This window comes from Opisthorchis viverrini (assembly GCF_000715545.1).
Source record: "Opisthorchis viverrini unplaced genomic scaffold opera_v5_225, whole genome shotgun sequence".
NCBI classification, from domain to species: domain Eukaryota; kingdom Metazoa; phylum Platyhelminthes; class Trematoda; order Opisthorchiida; family Opisthorchiidae; genus Opisthorchis; species Opisthorchis viverrini.
The window spans coordinates 134,970-162,531 of record NW_008751883.1 but is presented as its reverse complement, the minus strand read 5'-3'; the positions used below and the strand labels follow the sequence as shown (position 1 = coordinate 162,531).

The 27,562-nt window shown below is 44.3% G+C and overlaps 1 protein-coding gene across 1 annotated transcript; it reads right to left on the bottom strand.

Moving 5' to 3' along the window:
• Positions 1-13,687: 13,687 nt before the first annotated feature.
• T265_14620 (hypothetical protein) lies at positions 13,688-19,419 on the bottom strand (the record flags this gene model as incomplete). The annotated part of the gene is made up of 4 exons (XM_009174450.1): positions 13,688-13,735; positions 15,430-15,624; positions 19,157-19,285; positions 19,333-19,419. Coding segments are annotated over 4 exons (459 nt in total), but the record flags the coding sequence as incomplete, so codon positions are not given.
• Between the last annotated feature and the right edge of the window lie 8,143 nt (positions 19,420-27,562).

Here is a 27,562-nt window from a genome sequence, read left to right as displayed (position 1 = left end):
TTGCAGACATCAACAGTTATCGGCGGCCCGGGTGATGATTGACATGAATTGTACTCATGAAGCATTCAGTCATAACGAAAACTTTGTTGATCCAACGACTGGAGCTCATATACAAACCATCGGATCTCTTTGTCACGTCTACAAGATGCAGAATAAACGCCAATGCGGCACACAGCTACTGGTGTGAGTTCGTTTGGAGGCAAAGGTATCGAAAAACGGACCTTCTCATGCAAATTATTAATGACTTGTCCCAATTTCATCCTCTTCACTAAAACTAAAAGTAAAAATTCCACATCCTCTTTTTGCCAATCTTTTTGGACGGCGGGGGTTAAAATTTTTAGCGGGGCTTATCTGGAAATGCTTCCCATAATCCTAAGCACACCATGTTATCTTTGTCTTTTCACAACTGTTCATATTTCTACCATATAAACTGAATTTTTGAGAAATGGTTTACAACATAAAAGGATTGCTTGTATACAAACAATGAAAGTTTTAGTTTGTGGTTGGAGGACTGTGCAGGCATCTCCGTGATTAGATCAGGTCAGTTGTTGTTGTCCCTAGAGCATGACATCTTTCCTGGAGGGAACAGCGACGCACCCGAACTCTGATCGGAGCAGAATGACAATACATGTTGATGTGTCACGGTTGATGGAGAGGAGTGGCAAAAACCACCGGGGCTTCCTGCGTCTGTAGCTACGATTGACAATGACCTTATCCTTGTTGCCTTACCGTTTCTGTCGGGAAGCTTCCAGGCACGAAAAGTACATGTGGAGAGAATGGCGTGTCCCTAAGGTCACCACCGGCACCACAGTTCCCGAACTGCAGGCGTGTGGGCGGAGCGTACTAAACACGGCTTTGCAACATCGGACCAGCGGGGTAAGTGTGAAGTTTCAGAGGGGTTTGGTAAACGATGACTTCCCAATCGGTCCCAAACAATTTCCAATTAAGTGTGAAGTTGTTCATGAAATGAACGTCGACATTGGCTGGACAGAACGAACAAGCGAATGCCCATAACTGACCATTTAACCGTCCTGTATATCTACGCAGAGGCTCTGTATGTTTGTCCTGACAAACGCCCGTATTCCGGGTTATGTCTTCTCCTCGTCTGGCAGGCCATTTCAAGCATAACTGATAGGCGACCACCCACGATACAACAGTTCTCAATATAGTAGCGGATTTTGCAGGATTTTACACCCTCCTGACTACTGAGACTCGAACCTCTGTGACGGCTAGTCATGTTCACCATATGATTGTTCCTCTTTTGGCAGCACCACACAGTTGTGTGGTGTGAAGGCGAACCTAGACGAGCTGCCCTCTTCACTTTTGTCATCACCAGTTACGCAGGTATCTCCGGGTCTTTTCCTCGTCGGTGTTCTTCCACGCAACCCTTGAGTTTCGCGTGGAATCATGGTATCGACACGCCTGGTGGTGAAATCATCTGCCTTGTTTGACTGTACACTCTGGCCAACCCTCGACCATAGCCGTACAAACAGTCCTATCTTCAGTCACTTCTTTAGTTTGCGTTGGCTGTGGTGTACAAGCTCTCTTTTCATTAGTACGTCAGAAGAAAGGAACATTCCTGCAGTGTAAATGAGCACGCAGTAAGCATGGTTTTTACCCGTGTGGTTTGATTCACAAAAAATACTGCAGTAAGATTCGGCACTTTGCTTGTGTGTTCCAGATACAGACACTGTGTTCACGATTTGGGTTAATGACTACAGTTCACCATCCAACGTCCTCTAAGTAGACAAAAGCAAACAAGCGGAAAAGTCCTGGGGAATAGTGACCCACAACCACAAGTGTTCCATATCACTGCGCATACTTTTATAAAATTTTGAAGTTATATTCAATGAACCAACGTTAATTAAAAAAAAAACTCAAATCCAGAATTGTCTTTTCAAGTGGACAGTTGGTTGTGTGCAACGTTTGTGTGGCACGTGCCCGGTCGTGAGAAGCGTATTAGAACAGGTCAATGCAACGAAAAGGCCGTACTATAAAAGTACATTTAACGTGGAGGAAGCGCAAAATAAGATGCATATAATGAAGTTTTCTATCTTGAGTCAGTTTGACATGAAACATCACCTAAAATACTAGTATTGCAGTATTGTAGTATATCCAATTAAGCTGCTCACGGCTGAACGGTCAAGTGTTCAAACTACTAGCCGAGAGACTGCATTTTCCATACTTTCCGGAGTCTCACGAGGTGCGCACTGCTGATGAGTCCCAGTAGGTATGGACAAGATTTCAGCATAGATTGACTTCGAAGACAGGATGAAATCTGCCGCGAAAATTTCAAAATTTCTTCACATTAACATTAGGAGTTAAAATGTATATAGCGGTTTACTTGTTCGAACCAGAGCTTTTTTCATCTCCGTGACAAAATCAACTGTCGGGACGCGTACAGACGTGAAAAAAAAACTACATGTGCAGAGAATGACGCGTCCCCAAGGTCGCCATCGGTCCCACACGTTCCGGATAGCAGCTGCGTTGGCGGCTCTCATCACCAAATAGGCTTGGCAACGTACGACCAGCAATAGTGGGGCGAAAGTGTTCACGACTGGAACACCCCCAATAGCTGTACAGAACGAACAAGTGAACGACCATTGTTGACCATTTAGTCATCCCCTGTATTTACGCAGAACCTCTCTGTGTTTTGCTCTGACAGTACAGTCATGTCCCGAGTTCCCTGTCTTCTTATCGCGTAGCCTGGCATTCTCAGTCCAAGCGTAACCAATGAACGGCCACCCAACACAAACATCTGTTTGAAATTGAAGGAGGGAAAAAGCACTACTCACTCGATCCTCTCTAACAAATGGGTTGTTCATGTCAAACGTCGGTGCAACTTGGTAGGACTTGTGCCGATATCGATGGTCGAGTAAGTGTCGCAGTCCACGCCACTGAAACAGGTACTCGGTTCGTCGTTCCGGTCTCCAAATGTAGGGAAATGTTGTGTGACGATCGACCAGATGAACGAGCTTCACTCCGACAGCGTTGCCGCACATAGCTTGATTGCAGAATAGGAGGGAATTCTCGTAACTAACGATACGAAAAATATATTGGTTAAACAAAGCGCTGGTTTCTGCGTCACATTTTCCATAACCGGTGGGTGAATACCATGAGTTTAAGTGAAATTTTTCATGGGTGAGCGCCATTTCTAGGCCGTCTCTTTGATTCATATACCCTCAAAAAGGGCGGTAGGCCGTTAATCACCGTTTTTCCCTGAGTGTTCCACTAAATGTCGTGAGCTCAGTATAACTCAGTGGTTGCGTTGCGAAGCTACTGATCACAAGGTCCGTAGTTATGATGAAACTCAGACTTCACGAATGCTCCATTCCAGACTTAGAGATCTCGGCAGTAGCTCAGGTTTGGCAGCTAAGCGCCGGAGACATATCACAGGAACAGAATGCACTTTTGAATTGTGGTCTTTTGAGTGAACTAACAATCAATGACAAACAAGAGACCCAACGTGTAGTTTCAACTGAGCTCTCCTTAGTGTGTAAAAATACCAGGGAAAGCTCCATTATTCTCCTGACTTTGGCGATATAACAAAATATTGATAGCTGGGATGCATTAATGGGTCAGAAATTGTTCTAGAATGTTATAGACTGCTCTACAACCGACCTTGTCCTTCCTAGTTGGACACCTTTTACAACCAGCACTGCTAGTTCAATGCATTCACTCACAGCTCTTTTTTGTGAACTAGTTTAGCATCAAGGTGAATGATTTCAAATGCCCAGAGTACTTGTTTATCGATTTATCTGCGTCCCAGAACCTGACTGGTTGTTAGAACACTGTTATGGTCAGGCTTACTTCCATTAGCATCAAAAACTGAGTGTTCATCATCGTAATCGATCAGTCTGCTGAGTCAGATACCGTCTCAACCCACAGTTCCTCCGTGAATAGATCCAGTAGCGCGATTTTCGAGTTGCCTTATGAGAGATTCAAGAATTTACAAGAATTTCATCTAACTCACACAGAAAAACTTGGAAAAAATGGTACCAGGTGATTGCGTGCTCATCCCATGGCGCCGTCACGTAGTTTAATTGCCATTTTGCCTGACTATTCATCATTCCTTTCCAATGAGATCCTCCAGCTCGCACTCATAGTTCTATTATCGTTTGCAATTTTTATGTGCTAGTATACGTCCCCTTGGATCTCAGTCTGATGTAGATCAGGAGTCCAGGTTGGCAAGTTTAAAAAGCTCAGGGGACATAGAAGCCAGCTACTGAGGCTTTGAGGGACACGAGGAACCACATTATCCCGCAAAGAATCAAGTACTGCTGTCGACTCATGACCAAAGGCAGCAATATTAAATAATCGTATGTCTCAAGGACCCCATAACCATTAAGTGTTGCTGATTAACGCATTTGGAAGCCAAGAAAGCACTTGAAAAACCCACGCTGGGCAATAAAAACTGCTTTCCTTTGTGCAAGCGTCACGCTTGTGTTTGATCAATCGATATGGAAGTTGATTTTTCACTTAGAGTGATACAGTTCCATCGTCCATTACAAACGTTGGAGGTTCACTTCAGGATGAGACCATTTTCAAACATGAGACATCCGTAGTTCGGTTAGCGCTTTTACAGACGTACGAAATGAGCAAATTTGCTGAATGGACACTGATCTTTTGATGCATACATCTATACGTTGCTTTAAGCCTGTCACATCATCCAGAACTGACTTCTGCCCTATCTCGTGAAGTTTTTGGTCTGTCTAACTCGAATACCTCGTATCCACGCAGACTGTCTGTGGCTATTCAAATATGGCCAGGCTCCCAGGGTGTAACCGCTTTTGCCAGGTAGATTCGATGTGGATGCCAACAACTTCACTACGTCGAAGTGAAACTGAAATCCTGGCTTTAAAAATCGTCTATACAGTTCCATTTCATTTGGTCTGAACTCCCGGTTGCTCTGAGCAACCGACCTCCAGTTACAATGGCTTTTTAATTAAGTATATATACGCCTCAAAATCGTTTCGATTCAAGTAGAACATAAGGTTGACGGAAACTCGGGAACTGCACCTATCTGATAAGCCCCAAGAAGGGCGAAACCGGTCGTGGACTGCCGACGAATTTTCAGCAACCCTATGGGTAGCGCATTACGAATATACTTGTTTTGGTCCATCCTGTATACTTACTCATTTTTACGTCTTCTTTGTTCTCATCGTAGGTAGGGCATGCAGGATGGGTTCCAATAGCCTTGTCCACAATTGTTTTGAATGCCTCACGAGATATCACATATCCGGGCCCGCCAGAAAGATGGCCTTCTTGAAGTTCATGCTTTCGAATTCGGTGAAATGAACAACATATTACGACTAACCAATCCTAGATTGATAGTAAAGGATGTGAGACAAAAAGTTAGCAGCTAGATTTCCATTACCCTTGACCTTTTTGACACCACTCAGCGGGACGGAAAGAAACTAAAGGAATCTCGCGTCACTATCTAGAACCCAGGTGTTTTCAACTAGTCTCAGCTGGTCTTTGCAGCTACGAATAGGAGGCAAACGCAAAGAAGAATGCAGAATCAGCAGCGAAAAGCTGAGAGTGAATGACAGTCAGGGAACAAGACAAGCGTTTGATTTTGGTTGATCGATCGAGGAGCATTCGAAAAGCTGAAAGAGTGAATGGCAGTCAGAGAACAAGACAAGCGCTTGATTTTGGTTGATCGATCGAGGAGCATTTGAGTCAGGTTGATTGAGATAGAGCTGGATTCAGCAGTCGGATCGTGATTGATCACAATGCATTCTGTGCCAACTGTCCAGATATCTTCCATTGGTTGTTCAGAAGCCGATAAACGGCACTATATGACTTCGTTGGAGTGGCTAATATCGAATACATGGCTTGGGACTAGGCTGTAGCCTGAGTTCTTGCTCCCCAACCAAAATGTCTTCAAACATTGCTCACTGATCCTAGCAGGCGTCTGTTCGCGCGACCGATGTAGTTGGGAAGCATGCGCAAGCAAATTTTTAAGCTACCACTGATGAGTCGCAAGTAGACCACTTGTCTTTGAGCCTCATATGTGCAGCACTGGTGAACTGTAAAGATAGAAGGTTTAGTTTGGCAACATTTAATGTTATAAGCGACGGTTTCACCCTGCTTGTATTGCAGTCTGATGCGTACACTCCTGAGTCAACGCTTGATGTTGATGGTGAGTTACCTTCCTGTCAGTGACACCGCCTGCGTGTGTCTTGGGGGATCAATTTTTTACCTGATCATCATCAGGCTAAATGAATCAAGAATTTTCACGGAAATAATCAGTGTATTCCACAGAGAGATGCAACATTTTACATGAAAAGATGATAGTGAATGATCGTTTAATTCAGTCACTCGATACAAAAGATGACATGGATGTTAGTTTTGAAGGTCTACCTTGAATAACTCTAGGCCAACATAAACTCAAACGTAACATCAGCCCTTTCTTCGAGAAATACACTCATTCGCAAATCAATTTGGTTTTCACTGGAGACTCAGCTGAATCTTTCGTTTATGATATTCTACAACTGAATGAGGCGGCCTATGTGCAGCAGATTCAGTTGTAGAATATCATAAACGAGAGATTCAGTTGAGGCTCTCGTGAAAAGCAAATTAATTTGCAAATGAGTGTACTTCCCGAAAACAGTTCACTTTGAGTTTAAGTAGAACATAAGGTTGACGGAAATTCAGAGACTGTGCCTACCTGATGAGCTCCAAGAAGGGCAAAACCGGTCATGGGCTGTCGAAGAGTTTTCAGCAACCTTGTGAGTACTTTCCTTTATGATCCCTTTCTTTTTGTGTAGCTTAATCCCAACGGTCTTAGTAGGCGGTGACCTTCAACACCTGACGAAACATAGTCGGTTTAGAGATAACAGGCAGATTACTTCTGCTGTGAGCTAACGGGTCTCTTTCTGGAAGAAAGGTCGCGTCGAACAATCAACAAGTAACTCCCAAGACGAGCACACCTACAAATCACCGCAGGAGATGAACTGCGGTAACTGAATTATGCTCGCCATGGCAGCTGAACTACACCCAGAGGCTTCTATATCTCCCTTGTGAATGATTCAAATTGGTTAACATTCTCACTACTCACGACAGTAATAAGCGACCAAATTGGCGCAGAATAATTCGATGGTTTACTAGTTGATTACAACTTACATAGCGGAATGGATCACTATTTCGTTCCTGCTCCACCTCAGCTTATTCAAATACTCGATGTTATGTTTTCCCCTACACTAGGGAAACTAGACTATTTACTTTGTTCACTGGTAGCTATAGTATAAATTTCTATCGATTCTATATGAAAGCAAAGTCTGGGCCAGAAGATATCTGTCGTGCAGAACAAGTAACACCCACTAAGGCTTTATTAAACTCTTCGCTTTTAGGTTGAATATAGGTTACACGAATGTATCTCAGTTCAGGACTTTTGAATGAATTTCTAGCTGCCATTGCAAGGCAAAATTCTTGTTCATCGGAATTTGTGCGAACCGTTCTTTGTTGAGATTTTTCGAAAGCTCAGGGTGATAAAATCCAAACCGTGAGATTTGCATTCACATCTCTCCCTGTCAAGCAGTCCTGTTCTAGTGGCGCCATTTTTCTAGAATAGGAGTTTTGTCCAAGAACTTCGACCTTATGAGAGCTCGTTATTATGACTTAATCAATGCACATTGGGCGCACACGTTCAAAAAGGACGTACTCACGCTTTATGGAACCACTGGACAACCGGGCACACCAATCACATCGCACAAGTGTGAACACGTTCGCCTGTTCCGACGTGAAAGTTCAGATGTGCGTTGGTGCAGTAGTGGTTACACGCTCGCCTCGCANCAGATGGCCGGGGTTCAAATCCCGGCACAGCCATTGGATGTGCACTGCTGATGAGCTCTAATAAGAGCGAAACTCGAGTCCAGTGCTTCCCTTTGGTGTGGACCTACCGGAATAGGTACGCCAGAACAGTGACACGGCCAATCAAATGAGAGTGGTGTGGCTATGACCACAACCAAAATAATTGCTAAAGAAGAAAATGAGAAGACTTCGCAAACGAGCATGTGAAGTCTAAAACTTCGCAACTAAATGGTGAGCGCCAAACAGCAGACCATTCACATTCCGGCGCTTGATGCTTCGTGTAACCAAGGCACTCCAGAATGTTGCCGTGTACGGAGACGATATCGTTGTGTACAGCAATTCGGAACCAGAGCACGTAGTTCACTTGAAGGCTGTGTTGGAGCGGATTCGGGAAGCTGGCCTGCGGATAAATGAAGCCAAGACACAGCTCGCTCGGAGTTCGGTGACACTGCTGGGGCATAAAGTGGGTGAGGGAGAAGTTAGCCCACTGCCCGAAAAATTAGCAAAGATCAAGGATTGTGCTGTTCCCAATTCAAAGCGGTCTCTACGGCAGTTTCTTGGACGAGCAGCATACTACAGCCGGTTCGTTAAGGATTTCAACAAGATCGCTGCGCCACTGTACGATTTGCTCGGTCAAAATCGGAAATTCGAATGGACCGGAGAAGCACATGAAGCTTTTGAGCGTGTCAAAGCGCGGATGTCGGATCAGCAACTGACCCTCAAACTTCCCAGGGTCGGAGAGATGTTCATTGTTGCAACGGACGCCAGTGATCGCGGTATCGGCGCAGTCCTAAAGCAGAGGAATGGAGTTATCGAATATGCCAGTCGCGTCCTGACTAACGCTGAACAGAAGTACTCCACCATTGAGAAGGAATGTTTAGCGATCGTCTGGGCCCTGGATAAGTGGAGACCATATCTGCTTGGGCAAAGGTTTCATGTCGAAACCGATCACAAACCCCTGGAGTGGATCAGGACCACCAGAGATCCTCGCGGGAAGCTCGCACGCTGGGCACTCCGGTTGCAAGAGTACGACTTCACAATCCAGCACGTGCCGGGGAAGGAGAACCACTTGGCTGATTGGCTGTCAAGGCCAGAGGCTGAAGATGAGGTCCCCAAGATCATGATTGGAGCCAATGGCCTCGTCGTCGAACTGGATCCCGGAAAGTTGGTGCAACTCCAACGGCAGGATCCGGTGTTACAAAAGGTTGCAGCCGCCTTGTTGGATGGAAGGAACATTGAGAACGGAGAGGGAGACAAGGAATTAGAAGCGTTCCAGAGTCACTTTGATCGGCTGAGGCTGAATGAAGCTGGCATAATTTCCTGGAACGCCACTGATTCAGATGTTGTGCTGCCCGTGATACCTCGCGTCTTGAGACGGAATCTCATCGTTGAATGCCATGAGATGGCACATACAGGGTGCACCAAGACATACGACCTACTTCGGCAGAGGGCCTACTGGCCCGGGATGAGAAGTGAGGTGATGGATTATGTGGTGTCCTGTAAGCGTTGTCAACTAATGAAAGCGGATACGACAGGGGCAACCCATCCCATGGAACCCATTCCTGTCTCAGAAATCGGCGAGTTGTGGTCAGTTGACGTCATGGGCCCCTTTCCGGTGACAACCAGTGGGAACCAATACATCGTGATGATGACAGAACACCTGTCGCGATGGATTGAGGCGGCAGCCGTGCCGAATCAGCGGGCGACGACGATCAGCGGAGTGGTAATGCATCACACTGTGGCCAACCATGGGTTCGTTGCACAGCACCGTAAAAGTCCGATAATTTCGGCAGATACTGTTCCTCTTAAGAACTATAGACCACTTATTTGCATGTTTCGATCGCCCAATCCAAACTAAGCAGTAAGATGTTTTTTCTCTCCTATAAAGTAGCCATTTTTATGGAGGATTATCCACAGGAACGAGAGTTGTGAATTGCTTGATTTGTTCTTGTGTCCATGCTTCCCCACTGGGAACAAAGTACAACTTTCAAATTAGAACCCCTACATTAGGACCCTCACGGAATACCCTTCAATAAGAAGTACGTAAGAAGGCATAAGTCACTTTTAGATTTTGGTCCTTCAAAGGGGGCACAAGAGTGTCACTTTATACCTGGCTGTCTCTGTTAGGGTGGTTTCTGATATGATTTCGTGGGGGGTGATTCAGTGTTGCAACTTCGTGTATATTTAAAATTGCCTCCCATCTTGAAAGACTGCTTCCCCGGTCAACAATTCAAATGAACCGCCCCTTTTTTGGACCGGTGTAGTTGAATCCTATTTTTAGTTACACAAGACATTCATATATTCTGTTTTCCTTACCGCGCAAATCGTTTTTGCCGCTTCGGTTATACTATTTTTTTGTACCATAACCTTGGTTAACTGTGAATTTGTTTTAATGCACGAGTCGACCACGCGTTGACTGTTGATCCATATCGGCTGTGCTTGCCTTTTGGAGTACCTCACCGTTTGTCGAAAACCGTTGAGCACATTTGCGTAGCCATTCGTTCGGAGTTTTGCCGGCTTGGTTGCTAACCTTGGTGCTCGTTGCTCAGGAATTCGAAACCGTCGTTACCTTCAGGTCTTCTCCATTCATGAATGACTACACAACGAATTTCTATGCTCAGAGACCATTGTTGGAATCGAAAACACAACATCTAGAATACTGTCGCGTCTGGACCGAGATGAACGTGATTTACAGTTAAAGATGTCCGTTGTACATGAGCAACTGACTACGAAAACCGTCAAGGACGGAGCACATAAACGTAGATGACGTAAAGACAGCAAACATTACCTAATCAGTTGGTACGACTGTGGAACAGTTAGGCTGCAAATGTGACTACTTCATGTAACGGGAAGTTTATTGTTCATGATTAACCGCTTGCTTTTACACGTAAATCCCAACGAGAACCTTTTAAACTCACATAAAATGGATATCCAGCAAAAAACAAGTCTGTGGGCTGCAGATGTGTGAGCGCGGTGCGTAGATTCTCCGCAACAACATAGGCATCATCGTCTGATTTGTAGAAATAATCGTATTCATCTCGATATCGGTTCACATGGCGCAGAATCGCTTGCATTTTAGACCACAAGTGTTGTCGGCTCTCATTGTGCTGCAAATTCAGCTCTAAGCAGTAAGAGTTAAAAGAAGTAAGTCTCCCTGATTGTTTGATTACTTATGTATATTAGCCCAAAGCAAAAATGATGATCTTTAGAGTATACGGAGTCGCGATATTACGTTGAACAGGATGTCCACTTAGCTAAGAAAACAGAACGGATGATTGGTCAAATAGATTCATTTTCAAACGGTACACTTAGCTGGATCCCATCTGAATCCTTTGTTCATAAAATTCGTCCACGAATTTTCAGCAACCTTGCACGTAGTATGTTCCTTCAAGAAAACACAGTTACATCGTATGGAAAGAAGAAAACGGATCAGTCGCTCGTGCCTAAACGGTCAGCTGTTCGAACGAGTGGCCTGTGGGTAGCAGGTTCGACTCTTTCTACAGGTTGGACAGACCTGCATCGTCAGTGATCCCCAACAAGGAGAAAAGACAGCCGCGCATTGTTTCCGGTGTCTCAGCATAGACTAGCTTCACTTACAGCTCAAAATTTCATTTGAATCCTTCATTACTTTCGTCCAGTTAAAGGCTGCCCGATTAGACCCAACTTCTGAGACTAATTCATGTTTTTTCACTGGAGTACACTCAGTGGGGAACAGTGTAAAATTCTACACTTACTTCCACAACTCGTTCACATATCAACTTACTTCAAACATATTGTGCCAATGAGAGAGTAATTAATTGGCGTACAAATTCCATTCTCGTTGTCTTCTGGAATTGATTACCATCACCATCATCCTTAATTGTCGTACAAATTCCATTCTCGTAGTAAAATTGAATCTTACCCGTTGGCTTCTGGAATTGATTACCATCACCATCATCATCGGCAGCATGACATCAGTGTTCAACACCGATGCTTCAATGCCGTACAACTATGATTTATTTGAAAGCCTTATTGTAAAGAAAAGAATAAAGGTGGACGAGGAAGGAACTTGGTGCTAGATTAATACACTTCCAGAAATTCACTCAGGCAATCTAGATAGAAACTGACAACAAGAACGCCAGTGACATCGGTTGGCGGCCATATCTTGTAGTGTCTCCAACCAGGTGCAGTGAGGACCACGCGGACCCCATCCTGGAAGGCGAGTAGCACCGACAGCACCCAAGCGTTTCGTGATCTCCTTCATGCTCTCCTGCCAAGTCAAGAGTTTGCGCCACTCTTAATTGGGCATGGAAAACAGCACTGTCTTTGGCAAACGATGGTTCGGCATACGCAACACATGTCCTAACCAACGCAGCTTCTGGTACTGGACACATTCTTCAATGGAAGTACCCGTTACACAACCGAAAACGCGCTTTCTAACTGCCTCGTTACGGATTCGACGACACCAACCCACGCGAGCTATGGTTCTATGACAACGATTGTCGAACACCTGGAGACGTCTCAGGTCAGCTGCTCGAATAGGCCAAGTCTCACAGCCATACAACAAAACAGCCCGTACTGTAGCTTGATACACATTTCCCTTGAAATTCTGGGATAGACCACACTGACGCCACGTGTATCTCAAATTAGCAAACACGACCCAAGCCCTGCAGATTCGTGCATTCGCCTCACCTGTCACACTACAATCAGAACTAATACAACTCCCAAGATATGTAAAACGCTCCACAAATTCCAGTATCTCTCTCTCTCTGGATTGTAAATGGATTGTTCAGGGACCGCACGTCCAGGAACATGACAGTACACTTTGTGGGTGCAAATTGCATACCAAAGGACGAGATGACTTTGTCAGTTCATCCAGAAACACTTGCGTCTTCTGTTCCCCTTCGAAGATGAGAACGATGTCGTCTGGGTACTCCAGATCGACACGGTTTTCTTCACAGGCTATTTGAACACCAGGGTTTTGGAGACCCTCCAGGTCTGCATATTCCAGATCGACAAGGCTTTCTTCACGGGCTATTTGAACACCAGGGTTTTGGAGACCCCCAGCGTTCGCCTGATTATTTCTTTGATCACGAAGTTAAAAAGGAATTGAGAGAGTAGGCATCCCTGACGGACACCGCTTTGTGTACGGAAGCTTTTGGAGAGTTCTCCGTACACTCTTACACGTCCGGAAGTCTGAGAATACAAAGAACGTATCATACGCTTATACGTATGGCGTTGTCCTAGCACCTGAGGAAGTGTGACGAAGTGGTCAATGCAACCTCTACCAGGCTAGAATCCCGCTTGCTGTCCTCGAGTTAGTGTCCCACGTTCCACCGCAAGGCGACGAAGCACGGCTGACGCCAACAGTCTCGTTACGACCGGGGTCAAGCTGATCCCCTTGTGAGGGGTCACTATCACCGATTCTCCCGAGTTGTCTGGGACAGACTCCTTTTCCCAAACGCAAACAAACAGATCAGACAAGCGCTGACTGGGGACTTCATCCTCGTCTCTGAACAGTGCGGGTGGGAGGTCATCCGGACCAGGAACTCGGTGGCGCTTGAGAACATATGCAGTCGTAAACCTCCGGCACCGCAGGTGGTTCCACGTTAACCGTCCAGGGTTCTACTTCACCTGTGGGCTATAGATGAGTTCCAGCTGGTAGCCACGACAGTTGTTGTTCAGTATTCAGCTCACTGGTCGAGGCGTTCTTCTTTATTCGAGATGGTCGTTCCATTCTGATGTTTGATGGTTTCACTCACAGGTGGTTTCCGGGGTCTGGTCGCACGGATCAACTGAAATAATCTTCGGACATTACCGGATTTCTGGGCCTCTTCCATTTTTTTGGCTTTCTGTGTCAACCATACTTTACGGTCGGCTCGCACGCTCACTTTCACTTGACGTCTGATACCGCTTCACACCGGGTTATATTCAAGACCGGCTGGGATATTTCTCCAAGATTCAAGCAGTGCCACCTTTCGGTCACCGTTCAGGCAAAATTCCCAGCAATATGAAAGGAGGTCAAATTAGTGGATGGTTTTAAACATCCTTGTCGGCAAACTCGTCTAGAATTGGACTAGATTCGCACTGTAAACCTCGTTTTCTGGTCGGCTAAACGAAAGCTAAGTCTGTCAGGAATAATCATTGTGGTTTGACCAAATTCTACCAGGTTGCAGTATGATGGTTCCAACAACGAGATCGGCATGATTCCAATATCACTTAGATGCCACTCATGTAAAACAGTCAAGAAAATGAACGAAATATCTTGAAGAACGGTTTTTTGTGAGCATCTAGGTCAGTCAACATGATGGGTTGACCTGATGTTGGATTTCCCATTGGCGGCTTTTGTTACCGATTGAGAATAAGTCTCTCGTGTCCCGCGGCTGGTTGTTTCAACACAAGTCGGTGACTGTGAGAATAAGCCCATTTGTAAATTTTGATGGTGCGGAGGACACACAGTTAACGGAAACCCAGATACTGTGACTATTTGATGAGATTCAAAGAGAAGAAAAAACTGATCGAGTGTCATCAAAGAGTTTTCAGCAATATTATAAGCAATGTGTTCCGTTAAGGTCGGAGATCATGTGGACATTGGTATTGCTGCAACTACGGTAGATGTCCAGACTGGTGAAAAAAATTGTTCAGGTGTAAAATTGTTTCGGTGCCCAACTGCCATGCTACCAGAAGAAAGCACGAGGGCTGGGATACTTACAACCCAGATAGAGAGAGTCGAGAGACGGAGGTCGGATTCGAACCGCGGACCTCGCGGTCAGCAAATTCACGCTCTAACCACTGAGTCATCTCGTCCAGACTGCTGGTACTTTACGATTGTCCTCTTGATGCACTTCTGTAGTAATTGATACAGCTTATGGACAAAAGAAACGGTCGGATTCTTTGCCACTTGTCTCTTAGAGTATTAGTCTGTAGACCCTCTGGGATTTTGTATTTCACAAAGTTAAAAAACGTACAAGCAGCTGAAGAAGGAAACTTGTTTCAGACTGAAGATTAAGGCAGCATATATGAACGAATGTTTTAAACGAGCACCGAATGAGAAAACGTTATTTCAGCTTTCTCCATGACGAAAGGACCCGACACCTTCTGGATTGATGTTCGCGGTGTGGGAGACAAGTCTGTTTTGTCCTAAGAGTTTTTGAGCTTGGAAGGACTCATCGGTTAAAGGCGGAATGTCTGTGGTTCGAACCCAGCCTCGGCATCTCGACTGCTCCTGTCTGGACTTGGGTAAATTAGACAAACAAGCGAGAGATTGTTTGTTTCCAGGTGAGTCTCTCGCAAGACAAAATCTGTTTGCAAATGAGTGTATTTTGCCAATTTCGTGCAATTTTGTTTCAAGTAGAACCTAAGTTTGACGGAAACTCGAAGACTGCGCCTACCTGATGAGCCCCAAGATGGGCGAAACCGGTCATGGGCTGCTGAAGAATTTTCATCAACCTTAGGAGTAGTGCATTACGTATATACGGTATTTCAGTCCTTATCCGTCCTTCGGGTGGCAGGGCAGCTAAGAGCCGAAAAGGTGTTATATCTGGACGATTATTGTGATTAGTAGTGGCGTTATTTTCATTATATATAGATGTACTCTTACACTGTATACTACAGCCATGACTGGGACTTACTCACCGCACCCAACTCTTTATCGGTTTCACTGCTCATGAACAGATGTTTGTTGCATTTCCTTGCCCAAGTGAGCTTCACATGGAGTGCTCGACTCAGATGCGTTGCCGGATAGGTATTAATGTAGCACAGAATTTTGGCAAGACCTTTGGTTGCAAGGGCGATAGATGCATCGATCACTGAATACAACAGGTAAGCGGCCTTGGGCATATACAAACAAACAAACCATACACCCGCCTTTGTTCGTCCAAAATGTTATCGGGATCTACTCTGATTAGAATAGATGATTTGTTGCACACCGGGTAGCATAGTTTGATCAACTGTCGTAAAATTACCCCAGCGAGTATTCCGGTCAGAAAACACAAATTTGACCGCACTGTACAACGTACCATTTGAAAGTTTTTTGGATGTTCACCGGAGACCACTGCACTAAATTGCTCTGAGTTCGGTTTACTCATGAGCGAATGATTGGATGATTGTGCTAGCCTCAAATGATTGGACGATATCTTATGGAGCAAAATGTTTTAGTCTTTTAAACTAAGGTCTGTTGAGGTATTCAACTTTGACTGCTTTGTACTATTCGTGTTGTTTGAATGATCAGCAACATATCATATATGATCATATGAATCATATCAGATGTGATTCAACTTTAACTATCATTCAAATGATGACTTTCCCTGTTTCTTGTTAATCACGCAAAATAACATTGTAAAGGCGTAAGTACAAAGGGGTTCACTGTATTAGAGGAAATATAGCTAAAAAGACTCTCATGAAATTGCTCTCTTTATTCCTAGGAGATCGCGTGAGCAAATTTCTTTACTGATGACTTGTCTCTTTACTCACTAAGAAAGAGCATAGAAAGTGACGATACTCAGCCCTCTTGCTGTCACCTAAAGTGCATACCACTTCGTAGATGACGAGAAATATTACCCTGGATTTCTCAAGAAACCTCATCTTGAAATAGAACGTCCAAGTACGCATAGCATGAACAAAAAGACACACTTAAGGAAGCATGTGAAACGCCAAACTGCCACCTGCCTAGCGGAATTTCTATCGACTGAGCTACTCAGGACGTCCACTTTCCGTCACCATTATGCACCTCAACTTGACAGCTGATCTTGTCTAGCCATCTCATCATTCAGCTAACTTCAAGTAAGGCTGTTTTCTGTCCATAAGGAATCGTTCCAAGTAAGATGGAAAGATAACCCCGTGGGTGGTCACTTCCAGAGGACATCAGTGAAGTGACAATTTGCAGTGTCGGGGGAAAATCATATTAATTACCCACTTGTCGACTTGGTCTACTTGAACTCTCCATTCACCCATGACAACAAGTCCATAAGATAAAATATCCGTGCGAAATCCACCTTATTTCCACTTTTTATGGGTTCAGAAGGCAAACCGCACACCACAGCATGCAGTTCGGAATGCACACCCAACAAATCGATACAACGCAAGAACGACAGTCTAAAAAGCAATAGCTTGCCGTGAGTGTTTACGGTTTCAGGACTAGGTAAATAGAGAGTAGCCGCCCGATCGAGAGACCCAAGTGGGCTACTCTGGATATCACCAGTAGTTCGTAAAGTCCTGCAAAAATTTAAGTTATCGCCTGAACGTGGGAAGCGTTCGGGTTGAGCAGTGTAAACTTCACAATGTGGATCACCCAAGAAGTGCGCTTCGAACACAATCTTCAAGTAACTTCATGCATAGATCTATGCTGGGATGTCGGACTTCAGCCAATTTGGGGCACGTGATGAATTCGATCGTTGTCTAGGCCTTAGTGAATGGAGGTTAAAACTGATCAGAGAATTAGGACGGCCTGGGTAGTGAGTAATCATCACCAAAGGATACGATCAATACAAGGTTAGTTGACCAATGTGATCAGGACCAATAAATAACCGACAAACATGTGCGCAGCCTGAGTGAAGTCGAACGTAACGTTTATAGTAAAGCGTACTACAAACAACCGACAGAAGAAATGTTTGGGGCACGTGATGAATTCGATCGTTGTCTAGGCCTCAATGAATGGAGGTTAAAACTGATCAGAGATTCAGGACAGCCTGGGCAGTGAGTAATCATCACCAAAGGATACGATCAATACAAGGCTAGATGGCCAATAGCCGACAAACATGCGCACAGCCTGAGTGAAGTCGAACGTATCGTTTATGGTAAAGCGTACTACAAATAACCGACAGAAGAAATATGAACTTGTTCGATGAGCGGCGCCGTATGTGTTCTTGAATCCATGGAGTTTGTTTTGTTGCTGACGGATTGTGGTCAACGAACAGCGCAGAAATGTATAGATGAAGTAAGGTAAAGTAAAGACAAGCTTGAATAAGATATTATAACCATCTTAACTGGGGTGAGCTTAGTAGGGGCATTGTCCATCATCTATAGCGTATTTTTTATGGCGTGGCCATCCTTCAGGAAAGTCACCACCCTTTTGGTCACGCCCCACAAGAAATTAGAGCTAAAGCGCACACGCTGCTTTTAACTTCCCAATAAGTTTGAATCAAAATAATCCTCAGTGAATGTTTCTACACATTCTCACTTGCAAACCGCCCGGCTTGGTTTCCTGTGAATGAATTTAGCTTCCATTAATATATGCACCAAGGAGTGTTACTCATTGTATCAGTAAATTACGATACTCGATTCATGTGCATTGAAAAGCGCACTGAGTTGAGCGCATTTTTGATGCCCGCTCTTTTGTTCTTTTAAACTGGTCTAAAGACACTTAGATTGCTCTCAAGGTACTTGGGGAATCGTGCTGATGAATTTCTTATCCCTATCAAGATATCTTGAGTTGGAGTCGTTCGGGGATTTAAGGCAGCACTTTTCACCTGACAACTGTCTATGGGTTCATGATTGGTACCAATTTTTAGACATATACGTCAGTCACTTTGTGTTAATGGAACGCTAACCGATTAGCTAGTTCACTAATGCTTACGGTTATCTTTCGACTATGAAGGTCTTCCCGAAGTTGGATCACTCAGTAAATCGGAGCAAATACACTTAGAGTCCCGACCACACTCAAGCCTCCCTTGGTAGACTTTGACACACAAACTGGAAACAATTGTCAACTGGTTGTGGGACACAAAACGACTGAAGCAGTGCTGTATCTTGGTCATTGTGACATGCATCTCAAAGTCATGCTGTTTACTGACCACTTCTGACCGTCTGTCAGAGAGGAAACTGGCGGGTAGCTTTACATCGATAATGCCGTTCTATTGTTTTGAGAAGCACACTGCTCAGCTGTGTGCAGGGCATGGAAATCCGATCCGTTTCAAAACTGTGAGGACATTTATATTCGCTCATTTCTCGTATGGTTTTGATGGAACGTTTTATTTTACTCACAAGTAAGCAGAGTATCTTTATGCGTTTCTGAGAACAGTGCGACGTGACAATTCAGGCTGGGCCAGCTTGGCGAACAGATCAACGACCACCTAACCAACGACCAATGAATCTCTCGTTCATGATACTCAAGGGACTGGACGACACACAATCGCCTACCAGTGAAGATCACCATGCAAAAAATAGGGCGAAGTTGCTTTATCCTGTGAATCAACGGTTAACAGCGGTAATTTTCCTTGCTTTCTGACTACCGATGAGTAACGTGACTACGCCCGTTTATTATGAAGCCGCTTTGTTTCCTTGCTGCTCGCTTTCCCTCTGTTTAATTCCTACTTAAGATCTGCTTATTCCTCAGGAACTGATGTCGATATTTTGTTTCCCGTACGTCATTGCTTGCAAATTCGTCTCCGCTGTACCCATTTTCGAGCGTCCCTTTCGACGGAAGAGTGGACCGATCGGGTACCGAATCCAGAGTTCCCGAATGGTAGGTGAATGAGCTATCCACTTCACCAACCTGACATCCGGATTGGTTTATTATTTTGTATTACCCATGTACCCTACCTGCCAATAGCCTTTGGCGAGATTTGTTTTAAACGGACAAAACTGCGCAATCTGAATTGTCACGTGACCCCAGCTGCCGCGTCGCGCCTCCAACCGAAAGACAGTCCCTCACATCCCAAACATACTGATTTCCGCACCGTTATCTCTCTGTACTGTCAACTCACACTGTCTGACTGCCCCCGTATAGATCCCTGCTGCCTTAGTGACTAGTTTCCACCCCTGCTGATTGCGTCATTATTGAGTAACCCGTTCCCGTCAGTCTTCAATACATCATCTGCTGCCCACGTCTGTCTGCTCCTACTGTCTACTGGCTACCAACTGCGTATAATCTAATGACCGCAATCGTCCTGTGAGTTCCATAAGCGCCCGGATCTCACAATCACCTTATCAAGACCTCCATTCGACAAAAACGAAGCCGATTTTTTGACTAATTCCCAACCTAAAGGGTCAGTGTGTGTGAGTTTGTTTGATTGAAACCTATGAGCTCTGGGCTAACCGATCCAGTGGTTGACGGAACGGATAAAAAGTACTTTCGCATGTAAATCGTCCTCAGTACAACACTGCTTCGTATTGTCATTTCTACAAGGTTGCTTTTCACTCCGCTCTTCAAGCGGCCATTGTTGTCGACCTTTCTTGTGTGATCTCAGCTAACCATCGTAAGCACTGATAACAACTAGCTGTGAGTTCTTTCTCTTTGGTCCGCTTGTTTTTTTATGGTTCCGGACTTTTGTTACGCATGAATACTGCTCCATTCCTCCCTCAGCCTTGCTGTTTGTTAATTTTGCTCAATAAATTGTTGTCGAAACTGCACTCTGTATCTCAGTAGGATAATCTGAAGGTGGACCATCCAAGCCCTTGTTGCCAGGTTGAATTCAGCTAACCATTCTTGTTCCTGCAAATGTGTTTAAAACTGCATTTGAAAGTGAGAGTTTCAAAACCGGATTGCTAGCTTGTGGCATACGTAAAGCAGCTAGTACGTAAAGGATAAAACAACTTTTGGAAACTAAGGTGTGCTGAAAACAGAACCTAAATGAAACTCTTCAATTGAATGGGCGACATGGGCGTCGTCGAAGAATCCATTTGAACCGGTCACCAAGAAGCCATTTGCCTCATAAAGTCAATGAAAATGCACGGATAGCTCACCACCTGTGGCGATTTGTTGATAGCTATCAAAGTAGTCCTGGATCTTATTTAAACTTATTCGTTAATCGGACAGAAACCTGCAGATGCAATTGTAAACGGATCTGTTGCTAACATCAGGCCAAAACAGTGTACGCCTCAAGGTTCAGCCGAGTTGAAATTACAGATATCGATGCGTTGGTTCGTGGTAAAACACAACATGTGATTGACTGATGAATCATTTGTCGAAAATCCACTGTTGATTTTGTCCTGTCGTCTTATTATCTTTACCCGGTAAGCCATGGACAGTGAGATCGGTCAGAGTTTTGGTGAACCTTGCATTATCAGTCATCGCGTAAGGGAATATAACTTCCGGATCTATCAGGTATCTGGGGCAGAGACAGATAGTAGCTTGGCTCTGGGTCACGTCAATTCGAGACTTATTCATAGGATTCTCGAATCAGTTCGCAAAAGCCGTATCATTGCTGTACTTGCCTTATCCGATTGATTACTCTATCTTCACAGCATGATTTCACATGCACCCAGATTGGAGCCAGCAGATCCTGTTTCGTCAGGCTTTAGCAAGTTTACTCAAGTCTAACCAAGCAAAAGATGGGTTTACGTACCCACTCCAAGTGGATGCATAAAGCAAACATAAATATAATCGTAAAGTAGCGACAAAAGAGTCTTCGATGCAGCCTAAACTGAGAGAATGATAGAGGAGCGGCAAGCAATAGGTCCGGACTAACTGAATATTGAACCTTAAGGGCAAAAGGTCGTACTAGAAAGTTGATGTGGCCTGGAACACGATTGGTTGGGTTGACGGTCAGACAAGACTCTGTGGATAGGTTTGCAATAAGCCACAAGGTGTTTGTCAACTTCGAAACCACCCATGAGGCTTCTACTCTTCTTGAGGGAGTGTTTCAATCACCTAACTGCAAGGAAGTAATCTTCTCGGAGTAGCCCGGGAAACAGGAGACCAAAAAGGAAATCCAGCAAGGAACACGTTAGATTGGATTTAGGGGATAACATAGGACGTGCAACTTCTAAAAGCGTAAGAAATATGTCATCGGACTTTGGTGAAAATATTTCTAAAGCAGAGCAAAAATATGAGGTTAAGGTCTAAGAAGGCCTTGAGATAGGCCTGTTCTGGATCATGATTAATGATGAGCATTTGACAAGGTTTTCATTACGCTTACCTCATAACGCACGGATGATGTCACTTGGACTGGCGATGAAACGTTTGGAATCAGACCGCGAAACCAACGACCAGGAAAATAGTAGCTCGAAATCGGGAAATAAGTGAACTTTTTCGCAAACTCTCAAGGACCTTGCTTAATCCGGTCTGTGATTTCAGGTTAACGTCTGGAGGAAGCAACTCCCAGTGGCATCAACGTACTTACTGAAGCTGACGCAATCCAGTGGACAAAGGGGTTACAAACCAAAGTAAAACAGAGTAAGAACGCCTGTGTAATTGTACTGATGAAGACAAGTATTCATTCACTCCCAGAAGGACACTGAAGACATGTTTGGTTTGTCCAGCTTGTGAACTTTTTAGCTAGGGCCCGTCCCAGTCTGCACTAGCAATATAAGTCCTAAACCCATCATTCAAAGGCGCTTGAGAGCACTCCGTCCTTTGGTCCGCATATATGTAATGACAATTTTTGTTGCCAAGATGTAATTCCTGTTCTACATACGGGCTTCCACTTCCATCGAACTCAGTGGCTGCTTAACTTCGGGGCGCTGCCTATTCCGGGACGCTGCCTCCCTTTCATCTCCAATCGTCTAAGTAAGGTTGTAGAGAACCTGTCAGATTTAACACCACCTTTGCTGCAAAATCTAACCAGATGTTTTGATCACCAACAATATCTGGTGTACCAATTTTCGCTTTGGAGACTGAACTGCGAAGACAAATGTTGCAAAATGCAGAACACCTGGGGCTGTAGAGGGTACTCATCAGGTCACGCGTCACAAAAACTCAAACCACGTGACAAATCCTGTCCCATTTGCAACCTTAGCCGACAACTTGTACCCTACAAATACTCATCCATTTTTTGTTGACATGGCTACCACTTGCGTCACGCGCCAGTCTTACGAACTTCATTTCAACACATCAGGTCGAGCTGCATTCATGTTCGAACACGAAGGGACACCCTTCTCTTCACACTGCACACAATAAACAGGCATACAACTCCGCCAAACACACTATTGCGAGCAGGACAGGAAGTCAACAGAGCTCCGCAAGTCTCCACGGCTAACTACGGAACACGTGTAGGAGCTACACTGCAGAGAAGATACATCCCGCGTCCGAAACTTCACTCAGAAACTCGCAACAAGTGTCCTCAGACGATTTATCACTTTTAGCTTATTCCACTTTTCGCATTCTATCTATTTTTCGTCAAGTGCATCCAACTATTGTATTCATCACGTTCTAGTAAGACAGACATTTGTTAGTGCTTGTTATCCCTCTGATAATCAACTTAATTACGTCACACTAGAGCACTAACAGGGCACACAGGGTGATGACTTTGCCGCCGATTAAAGCCTCAACATCAGTTTTATCAAAGGGTCATTACAGTTACCAGTTCACATGCAACTGTGGAGATCCGTACATCGGTAGAACCAACCGACGCCCAGAATGGCCCGCAAAGGAATTCCTATCAAACGAATCCACACTTTACTGGCTGACCATGATCAAAATTGGAAGGAGTTGATAATTAGGTAATCAATTATCAGGCGTTTGGTCCAGACGGCAGACTGAGTTTTACTCTACTATTATTCCTAGTCATGAGAAGGAAGAAGGTAGTGAACAGAGCTTGTTTTCTGTGATTGTTGTTCTTGCCTAGTACATCACAAATTTATATGGCAGCAGAAATCACGTGGAAAAGGTTAAGATCGAGACTACGTACACTTTAGAGAAATAAAAATCAAAGGAAGGGGGGTTGGATGAGGAATGGGTCACGGAATCAGGTAAGTGACATCAGTGTCAGACAGACTTGTGGGACCAGATGTTTCGGAGGCCAGTTCAAGTTCAGAGGTCGCACAGGTTTCTTTTGGATACTCGATCTTAACCTTTTTGATTTGATTTCTGCTGCCATATAAATTTGTGATGTACTAGGCAAGAACAACAATCACAGAAAACAAGCTCTGTTCACTACCTTCTCTCATGACTACATGACTACCACGGGTATATTCGGCCACTATTCTTCCTAGGTCTAAGCAGGAAGCAATAGTCCCCATGACCTCAATCTCCTTGAGGTAATATTGATTAATCGCCAAAAGCCTGTGTTGTTTACTCAGAAAGAGCTGAAAATAACCCTGAATATCCCTTGTTCTTAATGACCAGTCAAGTTACAGTTTAGTTCCATGTGAATCAGGGAACTAGTTCTGTATTTTGTTTCATTTTACTCTTTTTAATACCTATTGTGGCCGACGAGATTGAATTCGTTCGACGGAAGTTTTGTTCTTTCTGCCTTCTTCAAACCGAGCTGGGGATCACCATGTTCCGCATACTTACAAGGGAGATTCTTCCCTACTACAGCAAAAAGAATAAACTGTCAGAACCGTCCAAAAATCAACCCAGTTTTCCCGTAATCTCTACTCTATTGATTCTGCTTCAAAAGAACTTCAAGGACCCGTCTTTTAGTGTATCTCTTTCTGAACATTGCCGCGAGGACTCATATCGTCTGATAGGAGCCAAGCCGACACCGTATTCATTCAAACCACACAGTGTAATGGCAACTGCAGCTAAGGAGAGAATCTCATATTGATTTATTCCGATTAGCTGATCACTTATTCTTTGAAATATAGAATCATACGGACGGAAGCCTTGGTCGTTATATCCGAGTACCATTAACATTTCTTAAGCCTCGTTCCAAACCACCAATCCCATTCATTCTACGTAAGAACGTAGTACTCTTACTAAGTACGAACATAGGCGAACAGCTTGTGCGCTGTATGTGATATTTGGTTAGGTTGCTTACTGGGCGAACGTGTGACGTCAAGAACAGTTTTTGGCTTGTTTTCTAGAGGAGCAAGGGTGACCGTTATAACCGGGACCACAGAAGACAAAAGAAACAGGGGTCGAGTGGCACTTGAAAGCATCTAGTCGAAATTTAAGGGGTCGGCTGGTTGGTAAACCTCACATCTGCCGGTCACAGATGAGGACGGGTAGTCACGCTTTTAGGTGATGTTCGTAAACCCTGACGATGCAACGTTTCGGTCGGCACATGCAGGTTGCCGCTGCATAGTAAAAAAACTTTTTTCGAAGGTCGGCCGCCAGTAAGTCAGGTGAACTGAGCCACTTGAAGGCGGAAACTTCAACCTACTCTCTTATTCCTGGCAATGGTTAGGAAGGCGAATTCGGACTAAAATTTCATCTTTGCAATATTACTTTTTCAGACTGAAGATGGGATCGTTGAACTGTTCCCCGAATTTTTAGCCGCTCCGTTTGAGTACCACACTCAAGGCCGGCTAATCAGTTATCTAGGATGTGCTAAACCACAGGTCAGCATGATTCAATTTTACGAACAGTGACACCTAGATTCAGGTAGGAAGACTATTCACTATAGAGCATACTACGGCCCTATTATATTGTTTGACTAGACCAAAAGACCGTTTATCGTATAGTCACGGAGTCAGGAGAAACGAAGGGGCCGAGCCTGAGCTCTTTATGCAGACATCGTACTTTAAAAATGTGCCACGTGGTAAACAACTGATCAACGCTCTCCCCTAATTTGATCTGTTGCAAAGACCCCGGCCAAGGAATGTTGCCTAGTCATTGGAGCACGTAAGGCTCGACCACAAAGCCGTAGTAGATATGAGACCTGTTTTTCTCCATTGTTTCTTGCATTTCCTCCACATTCCGTCTGAATATTTATAAGAATGCAAAGTTATCAACCACTTAGGCTTTACGCTCCCTTTCATAGTTCAGGAGATACTTGGTGGGACGTGAAGCTTATTGACAAATCACACGTCTTTTTAAATTTTTCGCCTACTGCATCAACAGCTCCTTCTTTTTGGACTTGTAAATTTCATTTCTACTTGCGTCTCCGACCATTGCAATTTCTTATTGTGGATCTTGCAGGTAAGCAGTTGACTCAAGCACTCCATTTGTCGGGTTGACATCAGATCTCAGCTAGTACCTGAAAAGTTTAACAGGGAATGGTCAAACAAGAAAACGAATTTCACAAAATTGTTGGATTCATCGATTCACCCATTTCTAGTTTTTAAATCTAAGATTTGTCACAATCGTCCCGGGCAAACAACGAAGCAACACCAACAAAATGGTGAACCAAATCATGTGTTATCCCTAGCGGGAGAGGTCTACTGGATGTGTTTCTCGGAAACCTGGTAGTCTCTTTAGCTTGTTCGTACGGCGTGTTGAATAATATCAGCGGATACATGGATCGTATTCGTTGAAATTCGATCGATATTCCAATCTAGTGATCTTTTATTGGTTATCGCCAATGCAACTGCTGAGGAAGCTTGCTTGATCTTCGGCTGTTCAAGGATAGTAATCTTTATTCACCTCAGAAGAAAAGGTTGGTAACGTAATGCGCCCTACTATCGTAAACAGCGGTGTGATACAAATCACTCGATTTGCCCAGTGGTCTTCACCAATATTACCAACATTTTCTCGTGAATGACGCTCAGCTCATCCGTCATATAAATGGGTCGATCGGACATGTGACTATCGTTTGAGAACCATGGCAGTAGATGTCTTCTTGACTGTCGAATATTGCGGTTAACTGTGAATAGACGATTGAATTCCATCAACCACGCTGGTTAATCACCAGTACCACAGGTTTTCCTCAAACCGAAGTTCTGAGAAGGTGATGGCCATATTATTTTGATACACTTGTCTACCTCCATTCTGTTCACGAATTCTATCTGCTTGTACAGAAAACGTGAATGAGGCAGAAATTTTAAATTAGGCGTTCGGTCTGGAGCATGGCAAATGCATACTGCTTATCCGTACAGCATTCACTCGGGATCCTGGCTACTTATATTTAGCATCAGTAGTATGTTCTCTGCGATAAAAAGGCAAGGATTTTGTGTAAACCCCAAAGTGTGTAGAAGTGCAAAATAAGCGTTAAAAAGACTACATTTTCACACGCAGTGACGCGCGATCTTTGATATTGATTTTTTTCTCGTTTAGGAACTATTCCACATAAATACGATACAGATATTCGGCTCCACTCAGAAATGAGTTCTTTTGTGTTCAGCTGTAACCCAATGCTGCCTTATGGTATCACTTTTGTATGCAAACTCCTGTGATTCACTTATCTGTAGTTATTGTTCATTGACAAAGTCTGCTGCGAGACTCAGTGAAACATGGAGATATGCAAGCCACCGGGTTCCTCAAACCTGTCTGTTGAAGTACAACTCACCGAGACTCCTCCCTTCCCCCAAATAGTCCTCTGAGTGTTTCATGAAATTTTTCGCTAATTTAAGGCTTTTCAAAATTTTACCTTTGATGCAGAAGCATCTTTGGGGCCGAATGACTAACTTAAGGTTCAAAACGATAATAATTAGCGAGATGTTGCTCAACTGGAGAACTGAATCAACGCCGTTTCGTTATAAAATTCTTCTGGGTTTGTAGGGGCGACTGATTACCTAGTTAATGAACTAAGGTTTACTAAAATGACGAGTAGAGAGAAATTCGAAACCGGACGCACAAAATTCTAGCCAGCGGGAGCGGAAAGTTTGCCGCAAGATTCTGGAGCGAAGTTGATGCATGATAGTTGAGATAGTCGCCAAGAGAGAAAGAATATTTTTCATCATCATCATCATCATCATCATCATCATCATCATCATCATCATCAACATCATCATCATCATCATCACCATCACCATCATCATCATCATCATCATCATCATCATCATCATCATCATCATCATCATCATCATTGTCACCTTTTATAACCACAAACCCTAGCCTCATGCATGCGGATGAACCGATTGAGGTAGTAGACAAATTTGTTTACCTGGGCATCTGTATCAGTCCCGGTGGTCTCGCGAAAGATGATACTTCCATCCGGATTGGGAAGGCCAGCGCATCTTTTGCGAACCTACTTCACCTGTGGCGTAGGCGTGACATCAGCTTCTC